Source organism: Fonsecaea multimorphosa, assembly GCF_000836435.1.
Source record: "Fonsecaea multimorphosa CBS 102226 unplaced genomic scaffold supercont1.7, whole genome shotgun sequence".
Lineage (NCBI taxonomy): Eukaryota > Fungi > Ascomycota > Eurotiomycetes > Chaetothyriales > Herpotrichiellaceae > Fonsecaea > Fonsecaea multimorphosa.
Genome location: NW_015971641.1, coordinates 162,676 through 180,590, shown reverse-complemented (window position 1 = coordinate 180,590; position 17,915 = coordinate 162,676). Strand labels below are relative to the sequence as shown.

The 17,915-nt window shown below is 52.9% G+C and overlaps 7 protein-coding genes across 7 annotated transcripts; 2 read left to right on the top strand and 5 right to left on the bottom strand.

Annotated features, from left to right (window-relative positions):
* Positions 1-403: 403 nt before the first annotated feature.
* On the top strand, positions 404-3,126 carry Z520_04285 (uncharacterized protein; the record flags this gene model as incomplete). Its single annotated transcript, XM_016774793.1, has 3 exons — positions 404-908; positions 994-2,882; positions 2,986-3,126. The coding sequence occupies 3 exons, from the start codon at positions 404-406 to the stop codon at positions 3,124-3,126; spliced, it is 2,535 nt and encodes an 844-aa protein (XP_016633773.1).
* Positions 3,127-3,670: 544 nt separating this feature from the next.
* Positions 3,671-5,398, bottom strand: Z520_04284 (uncharacterized protein; the record flags this gene model as incomplete). The annotated part of the gene is made up of 1 exon (XM_016774792.1): positions 3,671-5,398. The coding sequence occupies one exon, from the start codon at positions 5,396-5,398 to the stop codon at positions 3,671-3,673; it is 1,728 nt and encodes a 575-aa protein (XP_016633772.1).
* Positions 5,399-6,042: 644 nt separating this feature from the next.
* On the top strand, positions 6,043-7,171 carry Z520_04283 (uncharacterized protein; the record flags this gene model as incomplete). The annotated part of the gene is made up of 3 exons (XM_016774791.1): positions 6,043-6,280; positions 6,340-6,771; positions 6,867-7,171. 3 exons carry the CDS (start codon positions 6,043-6,045, stop codon positions 7,169-7,171), a joined length of 975 nt encoding a protein of 324 aa, XP_016633771.1.
* A 969-nt stretch (positions 7,172-8,140) lies between these two features.
* On the bottom strand, positions 8,141-9,751 carry Z520_04282 (uncharacterized protein; the record flags this gene model as incomplete). The annotated part of the gene is made up of 2 exons (XM_016774790.1): positions 8,141-9,074; positions 9,132-9,751. The coding sequence occupies 2 exons, from the start codon at positions 9,749-9,751 to the stop codon at positions 8,141-8,143; spliced, it is 1,554 nt and encodes a 517-aa protein (XP_016633770.1).
* A 400-nt stretch (positions 9,752-10,151) lies between these two features.
* On the bottom strand, positions 10,152-10,937 carry Z520_04281 (uncharacterized protein; the record flags this gene model as incomplete). Its single annotated transcript, XM_016774789.1, has 1 exon — positions 10,152-10,937. The coding sequence occupies one exon, from the start codon at positions 10,935-10,937 to the stop codon at positions 10,152-10,154; it is 786 nt and encodes a 261-aa protein (XP_016633769.1).
* Positions 10,938-11,796: 859 nt separating this feature from the next.
* Positions 11,797-13,546, bottom strand: Z520_04280 (uncharacterized protein; the record flags this gene model as incomplete). The annotated part of the gene is made up of 4 exons (XM_016774788.1): positions 11,797-12,797; positions 12,877-13,167; positions 13,219-13,346; positions 13,395-13,546. 4 exons carry the CDS (start codon positions 13,544-13,546, stop codon positions 11,797-11,799), a joined length of 1,572 nt encoding a protein of 523 aa, XP_016633768.1.
* A 1,797-nt stretch (positions 13,547-15,343) lies between these two features.
* Z520_04279 (uncharacterized protein) lies at positions 15,344-17,705 on the bottom strand (the record flags this gene model as incomplete). Its single annotated transcript, XM_016774787.1, has 2 exons — positions 15,344-17,503; positions 17,559-17,705. 2 exons carry the CDS (start codon positions 17,703-17,705, stop codon positions 15,344-15,346), a joined length of 2,307 nt encoding a protein of 768 aa, XP_016633767.1.
* Between the last annotated feature and the right edge of the window lie 210 nt (positions 17,706-17,915).

The window sequence follows — 17,915 nt, the reverse complement described above, 5'->3', positions numbered from 1 at the left end:
CATCGTCTGATTTTCTCCTCCTTCCTCCGCTTTCAATCGGTGCATTCAGCCTGAAAGGGTTTTCGAGGTTTAGCCGATGCTTGGATGCCACCTCTCCCCGGAGCAATGCCTGCATATCCCACTCGGCGGAAACGGACCGAGCAGCATATCACCTCCCTGTTTAAGGCGTAGTCACTGCTGATCGACGCCACGGAGCCAATGAACGCCGTCCGCTGTTCTGCGGAGAAACTCTCATCGAGGGTGGCATTTGGTTCCTGGGGTACGGGGAAGCCTTCAAGCTCGACGTAGGAGGCGGTGGGTTTAAACAGCCGGCTATTTTGCTGTACCTATTGTAAGTATATATGCCCTGGATGATGTCCGAGACACAAGTGAGCACGCAAGCCGCAGGCCCAGCAAGTCCAACATGATGCGCTCACTACTTGTGCTTGTCGCCGCCAGCTTGGCCGCTGCTGAAACCGGCATCGACGCCTGGCTGCGCTATGCGCCTGTTTCCTCTCCTCCGTCTAGCCAGAATCTACCTTCAAGCATCATTTCTTTGAATGCCACAGCAAATGGACCTGTGCATATAGCTGCTGTGGAGCTACAGAAAGGCCTCGCGGGCATCTTGAATCACAACCTCTCGGTCATTTACCCTGCCAGTTACCAGCCTAGTAACAGCACGTCATCCATCCTCGTCGGCACTGTGGCAGAGTATGCAAACACCGCTGGCGGCTCCCCCAAAATCCCCCAACTGGTGGAGGACGGGTACTGGCTCAATACGACAGGCTCGACGGTTCAAATCCTTGGCGAAAATGAACGAGGTGCGCTCTATGGTGCATTCCAATACCTTTCGATGCTCGCACAGGGCAACTTCTCCAATGTCGCATATGCTTCCAACCCGGACGCGCCGATCCGCTGGGTGAATCAATGTAAGTTCCAGCCGGCACCAACAGCACAGAGCCTCTCTTCCCAAGCTCCGTTCTGATACTGCTCTTTGATCCTAACCACAAGCAGGGGACAATTTGGACGGGTCAATTGAAAGAGGCTACGGTGGCCCTTCTGTTTTCTTTGATAATGGCACTGTTGTCAATAATCTTGACCGAGTTACGGCTTATGGTCGCCTCCTGGCCTCGATAGGCATCAATGCCATTATCGTCAACAATGTCAATGCCAACGCCTCTCTCCTGAGTACCGAGAATGTAGAAGGGCTCGGAAGAATCGCGGATGCGTTCCGACCGTACGGAGTACAGGTTGGAATCGCTCTGAATTTCGCATCTCCAACAGCCGGTCTAGTCTACGGAAATCTCAGCACCTTCGATCCGCTTGATCCTGGTGTCATCGCATGGTGGACTAATGTGACAGACGTTCTCTATGAACGCGTTCCCGACATGGCAGGCTACCTCGTCAAAGCCGACTCCGAAGGACAACCTGGACCTCTGACATACAATCGGACTCTGGCTCAAGGAGCAAACCTCTTTGCCAACGCTCTACAGCCGCACGGCGGCATCCTCATGTTTCGCGCGTTCGTCTACGACAGCACCACTTTGAATGAATCGGTATGGACAGAGGACCGCGCCAATGCCGCCGTCCAATTTTTCACCGGGCTTGACGGTAAATTTGCCGAAAATGCGGTCGTGCAAATCAAATATGGCCCCATTGACTTCCAAGTGCGTGAGCCTGCGTCTCCACTTTTCGCCTACCTGCGAAACACGAGCCAGGCAATCGAGCTAGAGGTTACCCAAGAGTATTTGGGACAGCAGTGTCACCTGGTTTACCTGCCTCCGTTGTGGAAAACAGTCCTAGACTTCGATATGCGAGCAAACCGTACCCAGTCTCTTGTGCGTGATATCGTCACCGGCAAGCGCTTCAACAGACCTCTCGGTGGCGCCGCCGCTGTCGTAAACGTCGGAACCAACGACACCTGGTTGGGAAGTCATCTCTCAATGTCGAATTTGTATGGGTATGGTCGCTTGGCATGGAACTTTGCGGACGATCCAGAAGCAATCTTACAGGACTGGATTCGGCTCACGTTCGGTTCCAATCCAGCTGTCGTAGCCGCGATCACCAACATGTCCATGTCGTCCTGGCCAGCGTACGAAAACTACACGGGCAATCTCGGCATTCAAACTCTGACGGATATTCTGTACACGCATTACGGACCCAACCCCCAATCTCAAGACAACAACCCATGGGGCCAATGGACCCGAGCAGACCACAAGACCATTGGGATGGACCGCACCGTGTCGAACGGGACCGGCTTCTCAGGACAGTACCCCGTGGAAGTCGCGGCCATGTACGAAAATATCACGACCACGCCGGACAATCTACTTCTATGGTTCCACCACGTCAACTACACGCAGAAATTGCACTCCGGCGAAAGTGTCATCCAACACTTCTACAACGCCCACTATGCGGGCGCAGACACGGCGCAGACCTACGTCACGCAGTGGGAAGGTCTCCAGGGCAAGGTTGACGAGGAGCGGTACAACGAGACACTCTTCCGATTGATATACCAAGCAGGCCATTCGATTGTGTGGCGCGACGCAATCACCAACTTCTACCACAACCTCTCGGGCATCGCGGACAGCCAGGGCCGCGTTGGCAACCACCCGTGGCGTGTTGAGGCAGAGAGCATGACCCTTTCGGGGTACGAGCCGTACACCGTCTCACCTTTCGAGGTTGCCTCGAACGTGACCGCCATTGTGACATCCACAAACAGCACGACAGGTACCGCGACGACGACGCTCAACTTCCCGAATGGCACGTATAACCTCGCCGTCAACTACTATGACCTTTATGGGGGCAAGTCGCAATGGACAGTATCCCTGAACAACCACACGGTCGGATCGTGGGTTGGCAACCTTGAAGACACTATAGGCCACACTCCTAGCATCTATCTCGACGTAAGTTGACACTTTCCTATTTCTATATTTTGTCTTGTATGGGGGGAGTTTCGTCGTCACACCCTTTGTCGTCCACAGAAAAAAGCTAACACTTTTCCTACAGGGCCACTCCGCCACCAGAATCACATTCCACAACGTCACCGTCAACAAAGGAGATGTCTTGAAGATCGTGGGCGTGGCAGACGGCGTTGAGCCCGCGCCGCTGGATTATATCTCGGTCTTGCCTGCGGGAGTGGTTGATTGAGCATTCAGAGCAGTCACCCCCCAACTGGACGACGATGTGACAGTGTCGAGTCGATCGATGGTGATTAAACATGATGACAATGGACGTACGAATCGGAAACGGGATAGGGTGTTATCCATCATGTCCTGGTGAGCGTATAACAATGATCCCGATCACAACCGTCTTCGCCCGGGATGGTAGTACTAGGTACCAGGAATAATAGGACTTATCATAGAGCGAAAAGTTAGGGTTGAATCAATAAAACAATACCTCGTATAAACATCTCGATTCTCGATCCGGCATGAGGCTCGACACCTGATGGCGCCACCTAGAGGGCATGCATGCATGGTGATAGTTTAACTTACAAAGTAAAGCTGCAGATGGTTGGATGCCCACACTGCTGATTACCGGTCAGGACGACACAGTCACGTCGCCACACTCTGCGGAACAATTTGCGGCCAAGTCCCGAATGCACGTTCGTCTCGCCTTTTTTTCAATTGACGTCTCTCAAATGCCTCTTTGGCATTAATCCTTTAAATTTTGGTGCACGGAGTTGTGTACTTCCTTAGACTCGTTGCTCCGGCACAGGGAACATATCCGACAGATCGAATGAGTTATTGGCAAGGAGATTCCAATCCACATCGCTCAGATCAGAAAAGTCAAGCAAGCCGGCGCCCGCGACCGAGAGATCGGAAGTAAGGTTCACTCGTTCTGCTGGCTGAACAGGATGCCGGTTCCGCACAGCTGGACCCAAACTTTGCAGTTCAATCCCTTCTTTTAACAGGGCAATGTCGTGTTCCTTTCGTTTCTGGGAAAGTGTGGCCAGGAGTTGGACAGTCTCCAGCGCCCTTCGCGTCATTTGCGTCGGAAAGCGGTCCGCCACTTTTCCCAGAGTGGCTATCGAGTCCCGGATATGCGTCAGAGACTCCTTGGTGTCCATTGCCAGCAAGAGACAGGTGAATTGGAAAGGGACGTTGGATACGTGCCACCAGGGACAATGCGCGTCGGCCAGTCGCGAGGAGGCTTCGAGGCCTCTTTTCCCGAGCCCGATCAACTTGGCCGAAATCTTGGCTTCGAGGTTCGGATTGAGCATTCGCAGTTGCCGGTAGATGCCAAAGGCAACCATACATTGAGACAGAGTCAGAGCGTCCGAGCTGAAGTGCGAGTTTTCCAAGTTGCTGAGGCAGTCTTCCAGGACGTCGAGGCGGTTGTCATGCTCCGGTTCCAAGCGCTCTGACAAGAGGAATAATGAAACCAGATCTGTAGACAAGTCACCTTCTCTCACCGACGGTATCTGACAGGACACGCCTCGAAATATGACCTTGGTGCGTCCATACTCGACAGATATCCAGGTGTTCAATGCCCTTGCGAGCCAAAATAGCCTCCTTCTCCCCTCGACATTGTTATTTGGCACTGCGGCGTCAGAGTAGACCAAGGAAACGGCAGCTGCCTCCTGATGGATGCCAAGGGCTTCCAAAATATGCATCATTGTACAACTAGCCATCCAGGCCGCGTGGGGGAAACTGCTCGCGCGAAGGTAGATTGTGCGCAGCAGCCAGGCCTCTGCGTCGTCGAGAGAAGGGCTTGCGGACAGATTCCTCATCTCCATGATATCTTTGGCACACTCGACGAGGTGTCGCTCCTGCTCGCTCGCGTTGGGACGCGAGAAAAACGATCCAAGAGCCGCGATGCCGCAGAGGACGTGATCGTACGCGTTTGTCACGCACGGATCCTCCCATCTCCTCGCAGCTTTGGCCAAGACCGTCTCCAGGTCAAGAAAGCCATACAGCGGGTGGATCTTGTCCTCGTAGACATCGAAAAGCCTTTGCCATTGTGCCCTGGGGAGAGTCCAGGTGATGCTTCTCTCCGAGTGATTTGGGTGACCACCCAGACCGAGATTCCAGCCAAAGCCGTGGACCTTGGGCGCTTGCTCCGGGTTGAGTTTGAGACCCAGAACATGGGGAAATACCATGCCCGAGTTGCACTCCCTGTATTTCTCCTCCACGCAGTCTGATCTCGTTTGGCTCTCAGGGAGCACGCGCTGTAACAAGGGAACCGAGACCGGCGACTCTGATAGCGTCTGTGAAGGCGACGAGGCTCGCCTAGATTTCGCCCTGGCCCTCTTCTTCTTTCGAGGGTGGTTCTCATAGTGACATTCGTACTCGTATCGTATGCACGAGTCACACGGCTCGCGGCCATTGCACTTTCGTTTGCGCAGTTTACACGCTTCACAGGCCTGTCTCGTTCGTCTCCGGATCTGCGCTTCGGCTGTTTTGTCGGACGAATGTGACATGAGTGGCGTCTGATCTGTTATACTCTATCGGCACAGATCATCCCGACATGAATATGTCCAAAACTTACTCATTGCTCTTAGGAATTATGCGGATGGGTCGCGTACATGCTGAAGATGGATGGGTGGAGCGGGAATTCAGGGAACGTCGCATATGCCGGAGAAAGGCTTCAACTATTAATTGCTCTCTCAACGCTTCCTAGCTAATTGCGGCTATTGCGGATGCGGATATTGCGGAATACACATCGACGTACCGTGCTTATGCCCCACGCGGACAAGTGTTAATATGTGGGCTCCAGGACCGCCTTAATGCAGCCCGTGGGTTTACACCCCGCCTCATTGGGATGAGTCTCATTCTACGGCCGTGCAACATGACGACTAGACCTGTCCCGGACTTAGGATAGGAAATCGGATTCTGCCAAAACCGCCTTTCACTATCTCGAGGAATGAGACATCGCCTGTGTATATGCAACTGCACCAACGTTTCCGTGGCCCGAGAGCATGTCTATATAATGGAATTTAGCATCGCGGAGGTCTGGTCTGTTGGCAACAATCATCTTTCTTCTGTCACCTAACTGGGCTTTCCTGCCGTCGAGGATACTACCAGTACCATGGCTTCAGCAGCACCGCTTTCCCCACATACGACGATGTCTTTGCCAGTGGACAAAGGATCCCACGAGGAGCTCGCCAACGCTGCCCTCAAAGTCCAAACGAAACCTTTGTGGACAGTAATGGCTCAAATGAACCCCCCAACGCCGAAAGCTATCTGTTCTCCGTGCGTGTGGCGATACGATGAGATTCGACCCTGTCTCCAATGGGCCGGGGAGCTAGTCACCGGACAGGAAGCAGAAAGACGGACGCTGATGTTGGTGAATCCTACCCGGGGTAAGCTCAAGCCGTTGTCTCCGAAGATTCTCAAACCCTTGCTGACATGCGTGCTTTAGACCCACCTTACACCACAGATACTCTGTCCGCAGGCCTTCAGTTAGTGATGCCCAAGGAGGTCACACCTGCTCATAGGCACACCGCCTTCGCAATGCGGTTTATCATCGAGGGACAAGATGGATTTACAACAATACGTGCGAGTCGAATCCGCATGCAGCGTGGCGATCTAGTCCTCAATCCAACATGGAATTGGCACGACCAGGGTACAGATGGAGACAAACCGATCATCTGGCTTGACGGTCTGGATGTGCCTACCTTTAGGCATTTCCCAGCGCACTTTGTCGAACAATATCCGTCGGACACATATCCTCAAGGAGACGCCGTTGATGACAGTCCCAACCTACATCCGTGGGAGGATATGCAAAAGAAGCTGGACAAAAGTCTGGGGGATTGGACATCGGAGGACTACTTGAGGCCAGACGGCAAACCAGGTATGCGATCAATTCGTCCAGCTGGCCTTGCCTTTGAGCTTTGTCTTTTCTTGATCCAGAACAACACAGCTGACGCATCTTGTTCTAATTACTAGTGTCCAAAACCCTTGGAGGGGCTGCCGAGCGTCTGAATGCAGGCTGTACATCTCCCACCGTCCGGGAGACAGCTTCATCCGTCTACCATGTCGTCTCCGGGCAGGGCTACTCGGACATCGACGGGGCGCGTTTCCATTGGAAACAGGGTGACACTTTCTGTGTTCCGGCGTGGAATGAGTACAAACACACTGCGGAAGGGACCGACCCGGTGTATTTGTACAGATTCCACGACAAGCCCATGTTGACCGCGCTCGGAATTTATCGCGTTGATGGCTGTGATCTGGAGAGCTTGGTGTCTGAGTGACATTCCCCTTTTGGGCCATCGAGTTCGAAAAATGAAGCAGACACTCTCTCAGACGCGCAGCCTTAGAACGCGCGTGCTCCAGAGAAGACGAGAGCCGGGATTCACATAGCAACTCAGATGGGATACGCGAGATGAAGCTCTGATTTTGTTTCTTGTTGGAAACTACACAGTCCAACAATGATTTTGCGTTGGCAGAAAACGTTTCAAAAATCAGAGATGGAGACGGGTGATAATTATGTATAGCCCGTCACTCCAGCAAAATAGCAAGACGCCGAAAATGATGGATCCCATTTGGTGACCCCCTTGCGGGCTGTAAGCCTTGCGAAGTTTCCGGTTTGTCAGAAATACGCGGACAAGGCTGACGGAGCTGAAAACGTCCCTGTTTAAAAAAAAAGCAATGGATGATTTCCCCGTTTCACAGGAGCCGACGAGATTTTTTTCAAGTTTTCCAAGAGTCACAGATCTTCTTCCCCAAGCGGCATTGGAATCTGAGACAAAGAATTAGTACTAAATAACCTGTCGTTGCCCGTGATCCCCGTCTTTTCTATCGGCACTTTAGCAGAACCACAAAATCGATTCGAGCCCTTGCTCCCCACAAATGCGTGCTTTTCACGTACAGACAGACATTCTCCCAGACAGATTCGCGGCAGGAACTGGCTCCTAACAGCGGCATACAAAAGGCGACGTATAGCGTTGGCCTGCACTTCTTGTAGGCACCGAAAGTCTCGTTGCGACGGAGCCAGATCCCTCCTGCTCCCTCTGCGTCGAGCTAGGATTCGAATGTGTCTACCGGCAACCCACAGCTGGATGTATCAGGATTGGACCAACCGCAATCTACTCGCGGACTGGGACGGAGTAGAGTCTGGCCTGGCCTTGTACTGGCTATGATGACAGGGGAGTGCTTATGGGGTTGAAAGACTTCTGTTAACGGGACTACGAGTGGCTCGTCACATTAACATTTCCCCTTGCTCAGTCTTTCCATGTCACCGCCTTGGTCCTGGCCCACTCGTCAAGGCCTTTGAGACTGTTGAACCTCCCCCAGCCACTCCCCTTCACGCCACCGTGGGGCAATGCCGGTTCGTCGTGCACAGTCATAGAATTGATATGCACAGCGCCCGTCTCAATTTCCCTGGCGATGCGGAGACCACGCCGGAGATCCCGGGTAAATACCGCGCTTGACAGGCCGTATTCAGTATCGTTGGCAATGGTGACGGCCTCGTCGTCTGACTGCACGAGAATCAGAGACACAGTCGGGCCAAAAGACTCGGTGTACCAGATGTCCATTTGGGGCTCAACGTTCTCGAGGATGATGGGACGCATTTGAGTCTTGGAAGCCTCAGAATGGCCAGGGTCGCCGTACAGAGCCCTAGCCCCCTTGCCGAGGGCGTCTGAAATGAGTCTTTTGTTCTTCTGGACCGGCACCGCGCTCATAAGCTGGGGTGTAGGCATACCCTTGTCACTGAACAACTCGTCCATCGCAACTTTGAGGGCGGAACGAAATTCATCTGCGATCTTGGCGTTGACGAGGATCCGCTCTGTAGACATACAAACTTGTCCCGCATTGATAAATGCGCCGCGTGAGCAATGGAAAGCCGCCTCTTGGACATCGGCGTCTTCGCAGACGATGGCCGAGGCTTTACCGCCTAGTTCCATGACGGTGGGCTTGAGGTATTTGCCAGCTTGTGAAGCAATGATTGCCCCGACGGCGGTTGAGCCCGTGAAGTTGATCTTCTTGATTGCTGGATGGCTGATCAGGGTATTGGTGATCTTCGCAGCATCGGCTGGACGGTGGTATATTGTATTCAGACATCCTGCTGGAAGGCCAGCGGCATGGAGCACCGAGGCGATGGCCCAGTGGACGGCCGGCGCATGTTCTGGACCTTTCAGCACCACCGTATTTCCCCTACTCCACATTTAGTATGCGTACGCCAAATACTGGGAAGTCGCGGGAAGGGCATACATAGCCAGCGGCTGTAAGCAAGCACGCAAGCCCAGGATGTAAGGAATGTTCCATGGAGCAATCCCCAGAACGACACCGTATGGCTCTTTGACCAACAGAGCGTTACTGTCCTCCTCAGCGACGACAGGCATAGATGAAGTGGTTGCCACTTGAATCAAGCCCGCAACGCATCTACACGCATTGATGGCTAGGCCGAGCTCCAGTTTGGACACCATTTCCGCCATCCCCATCTCAGTTCGGCTGTAATGATGCAGCTCTTTGCTTCTCTGTTCCAAGAGATCTGCAGCTCGAAGGAAGATGTCTCTTCTGGTGTCTGGTTTCGTTTTGGACCATGATTTGAACGCCTTCTCCGCGGCAAGAACGGCCCTTGTCGCATCATCCTCGCTAGCAGAAGAACATTTGTAGAGAATCTGGTGGTCAACAGGAGAGACAACGTCAAATGTGTCGCTGCATTTGACTTCATTCCCGTCAAGCCAGAGGGGAATGGTGGATGATGAGTCGAAAGCTGAGACGGAAGAGGAGATGCTGTTGGTGGCGTGAGGTGACAAGTCCGAAGAGGTTCCGTTGGTGATGAGGGATGGCATGTTAGAAGAGATGCTGTTGGCGACGAGAGATGACATGTTGGAAGACTGAAGAGAATTTTGCAAACATTCTAGAAGCATAGTTTGTCAATGGAAATGCACGATATTGCCGACTTATGTAGGTTTTGATATCAAGTGGACATTATTCAGTTTGGAAAGGGTACATGCAACTTGGGAACTTCGCCATCCTTTCCCGCTGGCATTTGAGCCTAGCATTGCAGCGGGACAGCCATCATGACGGTATAGAGACTGACTTGTGGTGTAACCGGGCTTATGCCCTGCGGATCGGGTGCCGGGTCGGGATGACCAATTCCCGTCGGATAGCTCTGGGTAGGCGGAGTCGTGGCATTTCCGCAATATGGCGGCCGGTCCACACGGGGATGTGCTGCGTGATATTGACACGTTATCCATCCGTCCCATATCCCTGCCCCGGACTGACTCATCTTACTGCACCAATTCCGTAAGGTGAATCCGCAAGGGAGGAGATGTCGTTGCAGTAGCAGAAGGCGCAGATCACGACCACTATCAAAACGATCTTTGACATCGCGAGGATATTTCCAAGGAGGAGCCCTGACGGTCGTAGCCTTCCAGCCATAACCCATGGCTGATTCAATGAGTCACTAAGCCAACCCGCCAGCCAAGCGAGCGCTCGTAGGACAGGCACCGCCAGTTTGCCCACCATGCTATTCTTGTACCGCTGCATCTTGGCCTCCAACTCCTGGATCCTGGGACAAATGGTGTTCCCCGTGACGAGGCAGACTTTCGTCCACGGATGATGTGCAGCAGCACCTTCACGTACTTGCAGGTCGAGGTTGGCAAACATGGAGGAGAACACAAAGGCCCTCCCGCGCTCATGGTCCGCGCACTCCAGATGTTGCCTCCGCCTTCTCAGGATCGTCTTGACTTCTGCATTGGCGACGAAAAGCGCGTCCGATTTGAACGAGAGCTGGCTGCTCGTGGGCACGGGGAGATGCTGGGCGTATCGACCCTGAACCCAGCTGATGCGCGATTTGACCGTGAGTTTTGGAGCTACCAGGGCGGCGAAGTAGGTGTTTGTTAGTTTTAGTGAGAGCAAGTCAGGGTAGGGGAGGTGGTCGGCGATTATATGGTGGAGTTCCGGCGGGAGAGAGGAGAGACGACTCTGAAAGCCCTGGCGGGGGTGATATGACGAGGATAAAGCTTCTGAATGAGAACATTTCTCTGCGGTCATCTGCGAAGACGCCATTGAGGCCACCTGCACCTGTAGGGGCAGTCGAGCTGAGAGCTGCATTTGAACAATTGGGAGTGGTTGTGGTTGGGCAAAGAGAGCGCATCGATAGGCCAGGTTTCTATCGATCGTTCGTCTCGAGGAAGCGTAGCTGGCAGGACCAAAGGATCCGGAAAACCAAAGACAATACAACACAATCACCACTTCTTCAGGAAGGCCGAGTACAAGTAGATATATACTTTTCCTCTCCGAAGCATTGGAAGTTTCAAGTGACTCGCAAGGAACCACCCCCGGTTATATGTGGTGGGGAATATCATGTCTGCCTAGCGGCGAGGCTGAATCTGGATTGACGCCAGCCTGCTCTGCCAGCACCGGCGCCAGGGGGACAAGTTGGCATTATCGAGCATAGGTGGCTTGGACTCTGACTCACGTAGAGTGCAATAGTCCGGCTTTTTGAAGATGGAAAAACATGTCCAAAGTGTGAGTCGAGAGAAATAAGACAACAACGTTCGAACACCCGCAAAGACGAGAAGAACAGAGCAGAGGAGAAGGAATTGGTTCGGTGGTGGGAGGGGACCGGATAAATGATCTTCCTCTCCGCTCCGGTGCCAAAATGCCTGAGCGCAGCCGCATCATGGAGCTGGCCCTGCGCAAGAGCCTGATGATCAAGCTGAAAAGTATTGGTTGAAGAATGTCGTTGGATCGAGGAGAAGCGAAACACTATCTCTGGCACCATGTATGCATATGCTACTACACCAAAAGGCTTCTGGCTCTATTCGCTGAAAAAGTCGGCACGGAATCGTCTCCTTTCCATCAACACAGCCTCATTGGCAACCGCCATCCAGCGCACAGCCTCTTCAGCTCGTTCCACATTCGATCACGGTCTCCACCTGAAGGCAGGGTGTTTCCAGTCAAGGTCCTGCACCTGCTTCAATGACAAGCCATCCAACTCGGCATCCACATCTTTCTTTTCCCGACGCTTGTTGTCCGCCCACATCCAAAACAGCAAGAGAATGGAAAGAATCAAAATGGTCGACGAGGTCGCCAAATTCAATCCGTTGCCGATATGGTAGTCGGGCGCGTCAAAGGGCAGGAAAGACCAGGTAGAAATCAAGCCGCCGACGTTTCCGAACATGACGTTCGTGCCGATGGCGGCTGAGCGGGCGGTATCGGAGACGACGTTGGCGGAAACTTGGGCGTTGCAGAGTGCGCCGTACGGGAAGGCCCCAGCTGCGATGAGAAAGGTCGCTCCGTAGCGGACGTGAGAGTTGGTGCTGGCCAAGAACATGATGTATCCGCACATCATCAATGGAGCGGAGAGAATGAAAAAGATATTGCGACGATCGGACCGCCACGAGAGCAGCGGGAACAGCAGGACGAAGAAGGCTCCCACAATATATGGCGGGACGGTGTGAAGCTGCTGAGACACAACCGAATGCTGAGGGTAGATGGTCTTGACAATAGTCGGGAGGAAAAAGGCCAAGCCTTGGACGGTGACGTTGTCGAGAAGGAAGATGAATGACGTGGCGAGGGTGACCGGGCTCATGATACCCCGGAGGATCTTGGGGACGTCCAGCTTATCGAGAACTTCGGTCGTGCCAACGCGCTCCGACTTGACTCTGGCAACCGCAAGGTCTTTCTCTTCTTGGGTGAGCCATCTCGCGGTTTGGGGACGGTCGGTCAGGGTGAAGAAGGCAATGAGCGAAAGGCCGCAGGTAATGATGCCTTCGATTGCGAAGATCATGCGCCAATTATGGAGACCTCCAAAGTGGCTCAGCTTGAGAATGGCAGAAGCCAAAAGGCCTCCGAAGGCCCCAGCCAGGGGCGCCATGACAATGTAAAGCGATAGCCGGAATGCCAACTCGCTCCGACGGTACCCTGCAATATCTGTTAGCCGACTGGCTAATCATGGGCTCAATGGAAGCTGCTCGTAGTGACAGGATAAGAAGAGACTTACATCGAGACATATAATAGGCAATGCCTGGAAGCATGCCCGCCTCAGCTACACCGAGAAGGAACCGTACACCACACGCTGCGGATATGTGGTGTACGAAGGCTGTACAGATGGAAAATAGTCCAAACGCAAGCGAGGTAGCGGGCAGGAACCAGCCCGGGCCAAAGTACTTGCAGGCCATGTTTGCGGGGATCTCAAAGATGATATAGCTGACATAGAAGGTGGAGAGAACAATATTGTAGTCGTTACCGGTCAAGTGAAGGTCTTTCTCGAGGCCGGCGAGTTTGGCGTTGCCTGAAAGGAGGTCAGCGCGGCATTACAATGGAGGATTCTTGCGTTACGGACCGATATTGGCACGGTCAATGAAGCAGAAGAGGTAGAGTAGAGAAACCGTGGGCACGACATAGAGATCAATCTTCCAGCGCAGTCTTGCTTCGGCCTTGGGGTCAAATGTCACCAGGGAGTGGCCGTACCTAGGGGCAGTTAGCATGGACGGAACTCGGGTTATATGATTGACTCACTTGTCGGTAGCAGTATGGCCTCTTTCTGCAGCTTCATGAAAGTCTTCTGCGTGCGTGCCTGCAGCCTTCTCGCTCATGACTTCATCTTGAAGCGAGTGTCGGACAGTCTGATCGACCTGGCGCTCCTCGACGTTGTGGTCTTTGGATACCATACTGGATGATGCTGTACAGGCTGATGAATGTGAAGATGGAGATATCAAGACAGACTATCATCGTGAGAGAGGAGGGGTGGCTGGGTCTAAGTAGTCTCGGACTCTTGGGTTTGCCATGGCATCTCGGCGTGCCAGCTTTGCCTTCCGCCTTCCGCTTTGATCTGGCATGGTCAAGCATCCGCGTCCCATGGTTCTGCTGACTTGCTAGCAACGAATTAGCGAGCTTGTAGTGGCCTGCTAACGGACAGTCACAATGGGCAGTCCGTCAGGCTTAACCTGGCCCTCCGGAAGCTGCACCTGGTCAGCGGAACCAAGGCTTGTCCAAGAGTCTAGATTTGCGGGACCTGGAGAAGAAGATGACGGGGAAAGGGAGGATGAGGCGAGGAGGATCAAGAGTCAAGAAGTAGCTTTTTGCGGGGATCCAATGACTGCGTGGTGGATAAGAGGCTTTGAGCGCTTACTTGGCTGACGGTCACAGACTCTCTCTTTTCTCTTTTCTCTCGTGTCCTTCTGCACACATATTATTACCTACCTAGGTACCTACCTAGGTACCTACCTACCAAGTATCTTACCTGCGGGAACAGCGCATGCTTGGCCTCACCAACTTATTGAACTAGACCTTGATCGATGGCCTCTTGAACTCTCTCAAAGATCCCATGTCTCTTCTCTTCTCCCTTCTCTCCATGCCATAGAAAAGACAAAGTGACGACTTTTTCGCTCCCCCATCCGAGGTCGAGCTCTAGCCTTTCACACCGCAGGAAGCAAAAGCTTCCGAGTCCTCCTCAAAGTCTCCTTCCGGATGCTTTCCCGCCCCGTCCTCTATTATTACACCCATAGGAACTTTCCACATTCTCTAGCGTGCCCAGAAAACGCCAGTCAACGTCGGGACTTGGACGCGGGAAGTCATGGTTTGCCGGGGCCCAACTTGCTTGGCTCCAGTAGATCAACATGGCTCGTTCTCCCCTCTTGGTCGATCCCCATCCTCTAAAGTTGCTGGGCTTCCTCGTATTGACTCGGACCGGGTCAAAAGCCTTCCTCTTGAGGAATTCACGAACAGAGTAATTACAAAATCCAAGAGTAGCAAAGGCCGGCTTCCTGCAATCTTCCGGAGACTCGATGCGGCATGCAAGGCTCATGGGGAAGGATCCGACAGGGACGGATGTGACAGAGATCACGACAAGGTCTTTCATTTCCTTTCGACGCGAAGCCCAATATGCTCTTCGTCTTCCACTTGTGCTATCAACCATGTTCAGACGCCCTTCATGTCTTTGGTCAACCGCATTATTCTGCGTTGAGCCTGGTCCCGTCATTAATCCTTTCAAGTTCTCTCCAGCCATTCCCGGAACTCCTCGCTGAGCAAGAACATTCGGCCTCTGGACTGTTCAAAACGCCCTCCAAAATATATCCTGATTCTACCATTGTTGTTCCGGCCCGCCCACCGTCTATAGCCCAGAGTTGACCGTCCAGATCCATTTCATGAGAAATAGTCGTCACTGAATTCGAAAGAAAACACGAAAATCAAGGGTTGTCTGTGCAACCCAAGGGAGAAGGCCGCGCTCCGGGAAAAGACATCCAAAGCGGTTTCCACGCCAGATTCTGGTCAGGCGCTCGCGGAGTCGCGCAGTGAGGGGGGATAAAGAAGACATAGCTCCAAGCGGGCTCATGGTCTTCCCCGTCATTTCCGCTGACCGAATCGCGGTACCAGGGAGAATGGTGACCTCTGCTGGGTCCCGAAAACTCCTTGAGGTCGTCGGTAGACCCTATGGAAAGAGGTAGGTTTCCGTCCTTGTTGAGCATTCATGGCCACATTCTGCGATGGTTTTGATGGTTATGATATCGGTGATGAGCCTGCTGTGGTTTGGGCTCGATCTTCGGGTTGTTTGGTGGTGTCTTTCCTTCCTCCTTTTTGTCTTCTCCTTGAGCACCTTGTTTCTTGTCCTCCTCGCCTTGCTCTACCTTTTCCATATCCGGTTCCCATGTAACCTCCTTCTCGTTCTTTTTTCCCTCTTCTTTCTTTTCGTCTTCCCCTTTTCCATCTTTCGTTTTATCTTCTAAAATCGCATCTTTCTTCACATCTTCTGCCTTTCCATCTTTCTTTACGTCTTCCACCTGACCATCTTTCTTCTCGTCTTCGATCTTTTCATCTTTTTTCCCATCTTCTACCGTGCCATCCTTATTTCCGTCTTCTTTCTTTCCCTCCTCCTTCTTTCCTTCTTTGTCGTCTTTCTCTTTCTTATCATCAACTTTGGCGGCGTCGTCGTCTAACCCCTCAATCGACAGACCTTCGACATCCGAAAACTCGCCCAGCATCTCGAAGCTGAAAGGTTGTGGATCGCCGGCATCGTCAGCAGGATGTTCCAAATATATAAGTCCTGGTTCATAACCGTGATGGTAGACCTCTTCCTCCTTTGGCTTGGGAGCACTGTCGGCTTCCTGCTTGAGCTTCAGCATCAGCTCCTTGGTCACGTCCATCACTTCCGATCCTTCTTTCGGTTGTTCCTGTGGTGAAGCGGCGTAGTTGAGAGCAGACTCCACGAGACAGCCACGCACATCGTCCCCGACCCATGAAGACAAGGTGCTCATCAGATCGGAATCAGCGTCCTTCAAGAGACCATCCTTCTTCAGTAGCTTCTTGAATTGAGGTAGATTACGGACAAACGCCAATAGCCCTTGGACGCGGGCGACCTGAACAGTCTCATCGTTGACACTAAAGGTCACACTCATCACATCATGGCCATTGCTCGTATCCCACTGAGCGACGCTGTTGGGGATGAGAATGCGCCCTTTGTCGCAGCGGTCATCCTCGGGTCCCAGGTCGAGTATCGACGTGCCAAAGTCAAGCGACTCAGAAGCAAAGGCGAGATGGAACTGTGTGCCAATGTTGACCATCACCACAAATTCTGGACGATAAAAACTACCGTCACAGTGCTTCTCGATGTTGGTTCGGGGGAAGGCGGCGTATACTCTGACTCGAGGGTCGATGTTCATGCTCGATGGGAGGGGCACTGGGACGAAGTTGGTACCGCCGCGCAAACTGCCGCCTTCTTCATTATGTTTAGTCATGAAGTTGTCGGGCACCTCTTGCTCGTACTCGAACTCGCAGTCACCACAACGGAGGTGGCACTTCAAGATCCGCAAAGGTTTGAAGCTGTAAACAAAATGGATGTATTCGCTGGGTTGACGAACAGGAGCAACCGCTTTCGAGGGGTTCTTGCCACCTGGTTTGTGTTGTTGCTCGTTTGGGATGAAAAATGGTGCCCAGTTCTTTTCAGTCTGTTGTCGGTCGGTGTCTTTGATAGTGAGGACGGTCGAGTAGTTGGAGAAAGGTCGAAAAATGTACATTGCTCTGTTCCACCCTGTTCGTTTCGCGATCATGTTGAAGATGACAACTGGCTCCGCACCTTCGACGTTGTCCTCCAAAATAATCCGGGGGTCCTCTGGCCCATACAAGCTTCCGTCTTCTTCCCATTGCGCCGGGATGTCGAAGACCAGGGGGAATGTAAATGGCTGTCCATCCCAGGTGATGGTATGATTATCCAAATGTTCCCAGTCTTGATTGTAGAGTTGGCCTCGCAGAAAGCTCATCTTGGGCACTGAGCGCGTCCTCGAAGGGCAGAAGATGACCCGAGTCACGGACAAGAATACCTTCTGTTCCGGCAGCCACACACTAGATCCAGACATGCGAGCCCACGTCTTGTCAATGATATCATTTGCTTCCATCTTGGGGTCGTTCATCATGTCGTCGGGGTAGTCGACCATCGGGTGAGAGTCGAGGGTCAGGGCGATTTGCTTGATGTCATCGTCGAGGAAGAAGCTCTTCTGCACCCCTACGGTCGAGTTGTATTTCAGAGTATCGCACGACCTCTTCCCAGGCAGTCCAGTGTTCACGAATCCCGGTATCGGTAACGGCTCGAAAGGTCCCCATTGTAGGTAGTAGTCGGACCTCGATCGGTCGACCTGGAACTTGTTAGCGAACAGAGTATGCACCGCTCCAGCGTCAACTGCCACGCACTTTTTTGTGGCGGTGGATTACCGAGTTGTCGGCCAACAATGTGTTTTGGAAAAAGAGAACAATTAGAAGAGTCACTATGGCGAATACGCCGAGCCGTTGGACTCTTGCCGGAGCAGAAAACCTATCCAGAACGGGACGGACGCCCATATTGCCTTTCTTCCTCCTCGTGGTCAAAACGTTGCGAGGGCAGGAGAAAGACGGAAAAGAGGAAGATCTTTCCCTCCAGCAAGTGGGGGGCGAAGCCGCCACGCCACGGGGAAGTCCCAGAATCTTATATCGATATGAATTCCATCTGGCTGGCACACTGATGACGGGGACTCGTGAAATTGGTGTCTATGGATGGCATGGCGCCCAGAA